At 37.2% G+C, this 11,313-nt stretch overlaps 2 protein-coding genes across 2 annotated transcripts; one reads left to right on the forward strand and one right to left on the reverse strand.

Annotated features, from left to right (window-relative positions):
- Positions 1 to 2,335: 2,335 nt before the first annotated feature.
- On the forward strand, positions 2,336 to 3,073 carry LOC103445716 (auxin-induced protein 22D-like). Its single transcript, NM_001301119.1, has 3 exons — positions 2,336 to 2,523; positions 2,630 to 2,887; positions 2,998 to 3,073. The coding sequence occupies exons 1-3, from the start codon at positions 2,336 to 2,338 to the stop codon at positions 3,071 to 3,073; spliced, it is 522 nt and encodes a 173-aa protein (NP_001288048.1).
- A 414-nt stretch (positions 3,074 to 3,487) lies between these two features.
- On the reverse strand, positions 3,488 to 6,066 carry LOC103445715 (protein OSB1, mitochondrial-like). The gene is made up of 5 exons (XM_008384738.4): positions 5,640 to 6,066; positions 5,028 to 5,166; positions 4,852 to 4,936; positions 4,660 to 4,769; positions 3,488 to 3,836 (listed from the first exon to the last, which is right to left on the reverse strand). Exons 1-5 carry the CDS (start codon positions 5,987 to 5,989, stop codon positions 3,648 to 3,650), a joined length of 873 nt encoding a protein of 290 aa, XP_008382960.1. The 5' UTR covers positions 5,990 to 6,066; the 3' UTR covers positions 3,488 to 3,647.
- Between the last annotated feature and the right edge of the window lie 5,247 nt (positions 6,067 to 11,313).

Genomic DNA, 11,313 nt, shown 5'->3' on the forward strand with positions numbered 1-11,313 from the left:
TTGTTTAAAGTGTTATATCTTCTTTATTTGAGCTCAAATTTCCTTCATCTTAGATTAGATTACTTAACAAATCGTTCCAATAAAAATATGATACATATTTCGTTAGAAAAGTTAACCATGTGTTTGTAATGTATTATATTGTGAATCAAAAAAACAATGATGTGTTTACACCGTTGTATTCAATTATGAGTTTAAAATATTTAAAAGAGTTTACAAATTTAAGTATTCAGTCAAAGATTTTAAATAAATCCATGGAAGTCCATGGGTATTGAATCAAAATTCTAAAGAAGTTCATAAAACTGCATAGAAATTGGATATATTCAATCAGAATTTTAAAGTTGTCCATAAAACTCTATGTGTATTTAATTAGGAATTGATTTAAAAGTATTTTGAAAAATTAAGGATTTTGATGGCTTTAGAATAATTTTATAGTGTATTATAAGTTTTAGGAAATCAGGTCCCTCTCTCTAAAATTTTGAATGAATTCACATGAAGTCTGTGAAACTCCACTAGAACTCCATCAAACTTCAAGGACTTATAACTCTTTTAAAGCCTTCAAAACCTCAATTGAGTACACCCCATAATATTGTATTATATTTATGTATTAGTTTATGACAATCTACCATCAGAAATACGCTGGATTAGGAGAGATTTTTTATTGTGCTTAGAACACTGGATGGTACATCACGTGTTACTATATAAGTGGTGAAATACTTGTGTTAAAATATTAATAAATTAAAATTTAAAATTTTCCATCACTTATATAATAACATGTAATGTAACACCTGTGTTCCAGTCAAAAGAAAAATTTTCTCATGGATTAGGAGGTAAAGCAAAGAGTGAAGGGGAAAGGTAAGCTGACCATACCACATGGAACCCCACATGTCATGTAACACAGCCAATTAAATCGGAATTGGATCCTCAGGAGAGGATCTGATCAAGGAACGTGAGTCGTTGAATTTTTATCTAACAGCTATAAACAAGAAGATTTCTTTAAAATTATAATAATTATAGCCGTTCAATAAAAATCCAACGACATGATCCTCTCCTTGGGCTGAGGAGAGGATCCAATTCCAATTAAATCTCCGGTCCCACTTATCTCAGCCCACATGGCCATGCCTACTCAATGCACAACAGCCACGTGGGACCGTATGGTAGTCACATGGGCTGTTTTCTTCCGTTCCATCCTCCTGATCCAAGGGCGCTGTAGGAACAGTCCCAAAGCCTACTCTAACTGCCGATCACAGCCGTCCATTATTAGTCCACGGTCTTCAATAGCATCGGCTATGGTTGTCCCTCCCTTGTCCCCTTCAATCGGGCATCAAACTGCACGGTGTTCCTCATGTGAGTAGCATCCATATCTTCACTTGTCTACCCTAAATCAAGAACTCAATCACACCACCCACAACCAATCGATAAAAGAAATGATTTTGCATATGGAATTTATAATAATATTGAGGAGATATGTTTAGGTCATTTACAAGAAGAGAGAACCTTATAGCAGACATGTTTTAGGTCTCAAATGCATTGATAGTTTATAGTCGAACATTTACGTATAAACAAGTTTATCAAACACTAGTTTTAAAAATAACTCATAAGAACAAACTGAGTAGTATTTCACTAACATTTTCTTCTTCATCACTTATTCTCTTGTTTATATTTTTCGACTCTTTTAATTTAGGAACTTTAACGAAAAACCACATTTTAACATTAAAAGTCAATTTTGGTACTTTTGTCCTTATAGTTAAAGTTCAAAGTTTTCAAGACATTTTCATTAGTTTTCCTTTTAATTTATTTATTCAATCCAATAACTGAAATAAAAAGAGGAGTGAAGAGAGAGCAAAATTTATTCTTCAAATTTCATTTTTATTAGAGATGTTGTCTGCAATTTTATTTACGAAAGTGGTTTGTATAGCATTACAAATCAAGTAATCGACGATAGAGCGCGTAGGCCCCGCTTTGAAATTCCGGTATGTCCAATTGTCCACCTGTGGTAGGTCACTGAACTAACGCGTGGGGGACAAGCATGTGATATTACCATTTATCAAATAATGAGTGAATCTCATGCTGCCATGCACCATGAAAAGATAAAAATCACCAAAGATTTTATATTATCTCTCTCACAATATTCACACAACACATCCTATAGAAGTTTTGAGTGCCATCACATCTTCCACCTCAAGGAAAACGAATCAAACTTCAACTCCACCTGACTGAAACGTTCAAAATCTCTCACAAGAAACCCTTAACACACCTTTCTGTTTATCTATTATCCTTCTGCAAATCAGTCTGCAATCTGCAAAAGCATTAGGGTTTATTTAGCAAAGTGATTAAGATGGAAGACCAGCTAAATTTCAAGGCAACTGAGCTAAGATTAGGGTTGCCTGGAAGCTCTGAAGAGCCTGAGAACAAAAAAGCAGCACCGTCTCCTCCTATGGCTAAGAATAACAAGAGGGCTTCGCCGGATTCAGCGGCTGAGGAGTGCAGTACAAGTTCTGATCCCATAGATGTCCCTCCCACCAAGTAAGCAATGTTCATACATGGACTATGAGTTTTATGTTAATAATTGATTAAGAAGGTTTAGTTAAGTGGTTATGTTGCTAATTTATGATTGAATAAATGTGAGCAGGACACAGGTAGTAGGGTGGCCTCCAATCAGATCTTACAGGAAAAACAGTTTGCAACTGCGAGAGGCGTACGTGAAAGTAAGCGTCGACGGAGCTCCTTATCTGAGGAAGATTGATCTCAAGGTTTACAATAGCTACCCCGAACTCATCAAGGCCTTAGAGAAGATGTTCAACCTAGCCAATATTAATGGATCCGATTTTGCTCCGACATATGAAGACAAAGACGGCGACTGGATGCTTGTTGGAGATGTGCCATGGAAGTAAGTTCACTCTTTTCGATTAAATCTCTATATCTTTTCGGTATTCAGATGATCCGTTCGATCTCTGAAAAAACTCGCATCTAATGACTCTTCTTTTGTTGTGGTTGCAGTATGTTTGTTTCTTCCTGCAAAAGGCTGAGAATCATGAAGGGATCTGAAGCCAGAGGATTGAGCACTTGTTTCTGAAGGCATGCAGTAAGACGGATGAATACATACATTAAGGAGACATTTAAAACTCCTTAAAACTACAGGAAAAGACACAGATACATGTAGCTCAGATAATACATTTTCATTTTTTCGATGTTTGCTTAAAGAACAAGGTACTGGAACAAGAAACTTAGCTGAGATCCAAATTGTACAGAGAGGGTGAAATGTTCCATTTGTCCTAATAATATTAGTTTATATATATATAAAATTGTTTGAGCTCTACTTTTCAGACTATTCGTTAATGGCAATTTTCATTAATTGTTTGAGCTCTACTGTACCGTTCTTCCATCGTTATCGTTAGATCGATGCTTTCTGGTGTTCCTGTAATTAAACTCGTATGATGTCCGATGCCAAAAATCGAAATTGTAATGTTATTGCCAAGTTCCAGAAGGATGAAGAGCAAACAAATCACCAGCATATCATATAAATTGCAAATCTAGGATACAAACTATAGAAACAAAGCCGAATTGTTCAGTATCTCCACCGAAAATTGATAGACTATACAAAAATTAGTCCTTGAACTCTGGTTTCCTACAGCTAGCACCTCAAGCACTTAGAAAGGCGAAAAACTATCACCGGCAAATATATTTGTATGAATGTTATGATCTTGGTCATCAAGGGTTCCCATTCTTGTATCCAGTATAGCCAGTTGGGACTTCACCCACTGCGGATTGTTCCGGCCTTCAATCCACAAGGCTTCTCCAGTATCTTTATGCTTAAAATCCGGATACTTTGGGTTCCTCTGAAAATCATAAACGAAACCGAATGAACATGCGTCTTTTCGTTCGCATATTCTTATCAGAAATCTGAACAAACAGCAGGTGACATAAAATGAAAATTTTACAGGTGCACATATGGCATTCACCAAGCATGAATAACAAATCTAAATGTTCCATTCAATCATTTCTATTTCAACATTGATTCTCGGCATGTCTAGAAACAGTGTATAACATATCATCACATCTCATCCATTGTAGTTTTCTTTCTATTTTGTAGTATAATGCTAGTTTTTAGGCACTGTAATTTCAAATTTTGGTTTGATATTTTAGGTGGGGAAATATCTTCACGCATTTAATGTAGGGCCAAATAAAAAAACACAGTTTCTCCTCATCATTGCAGCACCAGCAGCATTTTTGCATTTGTGCGTGAACAGAGGACCAAGGCCGGCCCTGGATGGTTGCAACCGGAGCTTGCTCTAGGGCACCCAAAAGTTCAGATAGTCTATAATCATATATCTACCAAAATCGTTTATATAGGACCTCAAATCAAGGCTATTTTATAGGGCCTACATATGCATAAGAGGAATCACTTTTATGTTTCCAAGCTTTTGTAATGTTCGTTCTTTGGCTCCTTTATCCCTATTGAAGTTCATATTTATTAACCAAACAAATGGAAAGCCCATAGAGACAAACAAGGAAAGGAATCATCGTTGTTTACATGTACAAGTAAACATATGAAAGTATTTTGTTAACTACTGTCAATTGGAACTACTTATCAGGGCCGGCCTTGCATAGGATGCACACCTACGCTCAAGAATGAAAGAATATAGTGATTGAATAAAGTACCTTGGTCTTCCTATTATCCCACCATTCAACTGGATTAGCAAAGAAGGCTTGCCATAATTCTTGTGTGGTTTCCGTTATGTTCTTTGTGGCATTGTTGCCAAGGTTTCTACCTGGAAGAAAAGAATAACAGTAATAAGAACGAATGCTATCCCTGCTCTTATCAAAACTCATGTTACTGAAGGTACGACTTGCCTGCTGTAAATGAATCAGAGTCGTGATCTTTCAAAGCCGGCGATGAAAAGCCCTTTTCAACAAAATTCAGTTGCTGAACAACTACCTGCATGAGATTTAGGGACAAATTCATTTTCTAAACAAACAAACAAACAGAAGACTTCACTACACCTAGAAAGACCAGAAGCCAAAAAAACCTTATAGTAGGTCTGCTGCTTCCCTTCATCGGTTTCAACAGAATCTGATATCAGACGGCCCGTTACATATATTTGTTGGCCTTTCTCTACATGCTGAAAAGCAACATGTGCTAGCTCATCCCAAAATGTCAGATTAATCCTGAAAGAAAAAGAAACCCAATTTTCATATTTAAATGTCTCCTATACTCCTTATACCCACAGTAGCATTTACAGTTTTACTGAAGTTGGATTACCTGAAAAACTTCGGAACTATGCGAAATTAGAAACGGTTAAAAACTTTACAAACAATAACGGCACGGCACCCCAAAACTGGGGTTTAGATACCATTCATTGTCCGTTTAGTGTCTACCAAGTTTTGTTTTTGTTTAAAACTTTGTAACTAGTTCTATGTGTGCATATTTTGCGAAGAACTTTGTGATGCGAAACAACCATTTAACGTTTCACATTGTCTCTAACAAAAAATATGATTAAATCAGAGCAAAACCACACTAATTGGAAGCACCAGAGTGAAACAACTAAGCATCAATCATCAAAATTTAAAATCTGGAAACGATACCATCAACTGTAAAATATGAATAAACCCGAAAAATTGATAAATTTAAGAATTATTACCAAGAGGTGTCGGGGGCGGACTTCTTAACGGCGAGGCGGGTCCAAGCGAGGACCTTTCCGGAGGGGAGGTGCTTAATTTCGACGGGAAGACCGACGACGCCGATGAGGTGCACCGTATTGCACAGCTCCTTCTTCCACTGAACCTCCACCGGTCTAGGGTACGCTATCGGCACCTGAATGCTGCTCCCGTTGCCGTTGTACTGGTCTCTACTGTACTCCATCGAGCATTTGAGATTGAAACGGCGCCGTGCGAAGGCCAAGTGGTTGGTGGATGGGAAAAAGGCGGGAACTTGGGGGTTTGCGAGGAAGGTTGCGCTTGTTGCCGCCGGAGTTGCTCGCTCCAACGCCATTTGCTCTCGGTGGTTTCTCGGGGGAGGAAAGGCGCCAAACTCCGCCGTTATCGGATAATGCTACTATGACTCGGACTACGTTTTATCTAAACTCTTCAAAGGATTATCGGAAGGTTTTGGGCCGCATGAACTCAAACTCCTCTTGGGCCGGGCCCAAACTAATAACCGAAATGTCATGGGCATAGTGTCCATGATACAATCGTATAGCCTTATATTATTGGTCGTCTGCCGTAGTGCATGTTAGCCCTTCCCCATTAGAATTGGGTCATTGATTTTAAAGAAAACTAATAAAAAATGTTTGAAAACTTTGAATAAAAATTTGTTGTAAATGAATAGTACCAGAATTAACTTTTTAAAATAAAAATATAGTTTTTCGTTAAAGAAAACAGTACCATGAACTTTTCGTTAAAGTTCCCATGATTCTATATGTTAATGAGTTTTAGTTTATCATACCAATATCATGAGAGATTTTTTAATTTGCCACGAACTGGGACGGTGTGTCAAATGTCATTATATAAGTGGAAGGAGTTTTTTTTTTTTTTTTTTTTTTATTTTTTATAAATTATCCCTCCACTTGTATAATAACATTTGTCGTATGTGCCTTATTCCATATATACTGAAAAATCTTGCCATTATCATGCACCCAGTCTTGATGTTGATAAAAAAACGAATATTGATCATGCAGAACTAACCGTTTAGTTTGGTATGACGATTATTTAGCTTTTCCTTACATGTGAAATTCATAGCGTTACAATTAAAAAAAATAAAAAATAAAAAAACCTCAAGTTACATGTAAGGAAAAGCTATTGTGCAGAGAATAGATATAACAGGGACGGTGTGTCATCTTATGCTATATATATAGCCCACATAATATATATATACATGTGATATTCATAGCGTTACGATTTACATGTGAAATTCCTTACATCTGATGCTATTTACATTCTCAAGACGAACAATTGGTCTTGAGTCAGGTCATGGGCCAGAGCATTTTTTGCTTGATGCCTCAAATTGACAATAAGCACTAGTTACAGTCTGGATTACTGCAAAGTATTTAAATTTAAATTTATTTAACGACATTAATGTGGCGGTAAGTAAAAATACTCTCTTCCATCTTGATCTTGATGAATATTTCTTAAGTAGAAATTAGGGTTTTAATCAAATCAAGTGCCATTATAATCCTCAAAATCAAATGTCAGGTCAGCTGATCAAGTTGAAGAACAAATAAAATAAAATAAATCATTCATAAGCAGAAAATTAGAAACTAAAAGAAAATTGTGGTCCGGCCAGTCGATATATACCTACTCTACCACTAGTTAAGGTATGGCTGTGGGCTGCCATGGGAGCGTAAATGGGAAGGTTTTTACTCTCCTGCAGTTAATAACAGCACCAGTTGAACTTGGAGTATTAGTTATCTTTACCGCTCTGTACGAATGTTGCAGTACATGATGAGATTGTATCCCTTCACAGTTAGGTACATGATATCTGCATTATTCGGGCCAAGAGCTAGCAGCTTAATCTCGTACAAGCTCCATCTGCGTAGTACATCACTAATCAATTCATCTTCTGAAGCCAGTTTACCTAGAGGAACCTTGGGATACACTTATGCACTCATTGAATTTGTGGTCCTTTTCTGCTAAAGGAATCAAGCTTAAAAAAATGACAATGCTTGTCGTCCTCAACAATAGTACCTATAGTACTAGAAGTAGTACCAGCGTTGTTGTTGAACAGATCCAACCCAATAAGAAAGCCGGAACTAATCGACCAATACAGCACTCCATTGAAAGCAAAGCCATGAAAAGTATCGTGGAAATTAATGTTTGGCGAGCATGGTACAACTGAATCTTTCCATTCACCAGTTCAGAAAGGGTCTGCACGCGAAAATTGTTGAAGTATAGCTCTGCAGCTGCTTTGAATCGAAGCAAGGATGACTGGAATTCAAGTGGTTCGCGGACATACGTATAATTAGCTTTTGTGCAGAGAATATATAGCCCACATAATATTCTTCTTTTATAAAAAAGAAATACAACATCCAGTTTTGTTTGCTAGCCCTAAAAATTCAACTACTAGGGTTAGGATTATCTACTTCCAGTTTTGTTTGCGTTGGGATTCTTACTTGATTCTTTCCTATTACTTACTGCATATAAAACTTCGGCCAAGCAAACAACGCAGCCCAAATTCCTTTCTTCAATCTTCTCTCCGCAGATTTTGTTTCTGTCACCATGAAGGGTGGCGAATACGCTTGTAAAGTATCAAAATTAGTGTCAAGAATACTATCAGATGCCTTTGATGATCTCCCTGACGTTTGTAAAGAATACCATCAGATGCCTTAATTACGTCACCATGAAGGGTGGCGATTACGCTTGTAAAGAATACCCTTGATGATCTTCCAGACGTTTTACTAGTACTGGTTTAAAGTCTTTGTCTCTTCTCCCTTGGAAATCCTTTGTTCGATGAAAATACACGTCCAAGCATTGGTTGGCATTTCGCTCTCCTCGTCAATAATAATTATCTACATTTCTGAGACCAGAAATTCTGGGCATACTGAAAAATCTCTCGTACTTTAGGATTACAACCAAAACACGGTGTAAAAATGAGTTTTTATCCATGTCTAAGCTTTCAAAATTCGAAGCACACATGTTCTTAAGTTTCCTCCCTTACTTTCAAGCCAAAGAAGTGCCATGATTAATGACTCAAATCCACACAAGAATTACATGAAGAAATTTTTTTAAGGACTGTATTTGGTCTAAACAACTTTTATAATAGAGATAAGACCTCCTTATATTGTGGACCCTACCTCCTACTTCTATTAGATGAGAGGTTCTTGGGTAGACACCCGGATTGAAGTTGGTGTGAGAGGGGGTTGAGACCGAAAATGGACAGGTTAGCATGACAAATAAAGGGTGGGGTAGGTTAGTTGTTTATGTGTCTTGGGCTGAAGAGATGAGCAGGTACGGTATGCGGATTGGAGATAAGATTTTGGATGTGGTCTCCCTTTCACCACCCACGAAACCAACATGCACGATTAAAGTTACGGGTCATTTTTTGGTCATTTACTTATATACCCACTTATTCGAACTTTTTTTTTCCTTATATAATTGAATTTTTGGATTTGGAAAGTACGTAAATTTCTTCATGGGACTACATTTGTGATACATCGTGCACCCACAACCATATTGATGATGAATTCCAATTTTGTGTTTGGTATATGATTTCCAGCCACTGCTTATATTATTACTGAAAATCAACCAATTCCCAGTCACTAACATTTGAAAGAACAAATCAATTCACTAATAACCAAAAAATGGAAAATGAAGAACTCAATTATGTAAACTGAAAACTCAACATTGCTATTACAAGAATTGCAAATCCTTATGTGCTCCACAATATTCTCTTATACCCCAACAATTAAAGAATCTCTCATTTCGCAAAGAATCAATTATTCTTTTTGTAGTAAAGAAAAAACCAAGAGTCAAATTTTAGGAAAAAGTACTAAACTACACACTTCATATCGGCAGAGAAGCCCGGCCGACCCCAATTAATCTACTCCGGAGATGGTATGCTACTCTCTACGTACTTTGTTTTTCTTCTTCAATTTCCTTTTCTTTCTGGTCAGAGTGTGCTCCTCTAGTTTAGGTATGGATGTTGGCAGCCATGGGAGCAAAACTTGGACGGCTTGTGAACTGCTGTTCTACCTAACTATCTCTAACGCTCTTGTACGAGTGTTGAACATGACAAGGTTTCACACGTAGATACAAGACATCCTCATTATTGTTAGGAATGTCGGTACTACAAGATAGAGAATGCACAAGGTAAAGTAGAAAATGGACACCAAGAATTTATGTGGTTCGGCAATTTATGCCTACGTTCACCAAACAAGGATCAATCTTCACTATATGAAAAAGATGAGTACAACAAGAGTAGTCTTACCAAGCCAAAGACAAGGCTTGATGGATACAAGAAAGTATAACACACACTTTCTATCACTCTAAACTTCACTCACACAATGTGTAGTGGAACACTCTCACTCTCACTCTTGGAGTGGAACTCTAGCTTTGGACTTGATCCTTTGCTACTCACGCTTGGTTCTTAATTGGTTACTTCACTACAACATCACACCCATATTTATAGGTGAGGGTTTGACATTCTACTAGTTTCTAGTGTATTCTTCAAACCTCTAGCATAGATAATTCTAGACTAGCCACAAAATTGTAGCTTCTAGATCTTTCTATTTGCAACCAAGGAAACTAGTACTCTCTAGCTTCTTCCATCAACTTAATAACATGTTAGAATTGTCTAGCATGCTCCAGCCACCTCACTTGCTTACTAGAATAATCTAGAACATTCATCATGGGCTGGACCATATACCAACAATTATTTGGGTGGACAGCTACTGGCATAATTCGATTCCCCCAGTGCTGGCTTAGAGATATGGCCAAATCCATTTGGTCGAACAAAATCTTGTGTACCAAACACCATTTGCAATTATCCCCTTTTTCTTTCAAATCCATTTGTAGTAATTACCCGATTGATAAAATCCAATGCAGCACAAAAATAAGTCATCATGCGTCCCTAATATCTCAAACCGGTCTCTTATACTTGAGTGAAAGCCAGGAAGGAAATCCATACGAAGCCTGCGTGTCTTGAATTTGGCAGAATGGTCAGACATGACAAAAGATTCAATTCCCTGCGGCTTAAAATCTTTATTCAAGGTAAGAAACATGAATTCTTCTTCCTGTCTGCTGAGGCATAGAAAAGGATCCCGGATGAGAGTGAACCAACGCTTTGACACACACTTGCATCGACCAGAAGAATCCCGAGGAAGTCGGCGAAAGATTTCAACCAATAAAGTGTCAGGAAGATTGTCAATTGTGAGAGCATGTGATTGGACTCTTGGTGATAATTTTGATATTCGAGTGATGAGACAGATGATCGGATTTGGAGGGTGCTCCAACGGACTGGCATAGTGTGTTGAAGCGAGTTCCTTTAGTAGCAGTATCGCCACCTTTCATGGTGGCAGAAACCGGTTCTGCAGAAAATTACGTATAGCCCGCTGTTATCTAGGGTTTCAATCAATAATTAAAAATAAAAGGAATGAATCGATCACCAACAAATATAATGGATAAGACATTCAAACTGAATCATGAATTTCAGTTAACACTCCAAAAAACGTAACGCAATAGCGGTCTCAAGGAATATCAAAGAATTCTAACACTTGGAATATCAATGCAACCAAAACAGACGAAACAACAAAAACATAATCGACACTAGAAGTAATTAAATAGATGAAGAAACTAAATTTGATTCAACTAGGACACTGGTTA

Source organism: Malus domestica, chromosome 10, assembly GCF_042453785.1.
Source record: "Malus domestica chromosome 10, GDT2T_hap1".
NCBI classification, from domain to species: Eukaryota; Viridiplantae; Streptophyta; class Magnoliopsida; order Rosales; family Rosaceae; genus Malus; species Malus domestica.

Coding starts and splice junctions, on each gene's coding strand:
- LOC103445716 (NM_001301119.1), top strand. CDS start 2,336: ATGGAAGACCAGCTAAATTTCAAGGCAACTGAGCTAAGATTAGGGTTG. Junction 2,524..2,629: donor ATAGATGTCCCTCCCACCAA/GTAAGCAATGTT, acceptor AAATGTGAGCAG/GACACAGGTAGTAGGGTGGC. Junction 2,888..2,997: donor GTTGGAGATGTGCCATGGAA/GTAAGTTCACTC, acceptor TTGTGGTTGCAG/TATGTTTGTTTCTTCCTGCA.
- LOC103445715 (XM_008384738.4), bottom strand. CDS start 5,989: ATGGCGTTGGAGCGAGCAACTCCGGCGGCAACAAGCGCAACCTTCCTC. Junction 5,167..5,639: donor TCCGCCCCCGACACCTCTTG/GTAATAATTCTT, acceptor TTTTTCTTTCAG/GATTAATCTGACATTTTGGG. Junction 4,770..4,851: donor CTCTGATTCATTTACAGCAG/GCAAGTCGTACC, acceptor CTTTTCTTCCAG/GTAGAAACCTTGGCAACAAT.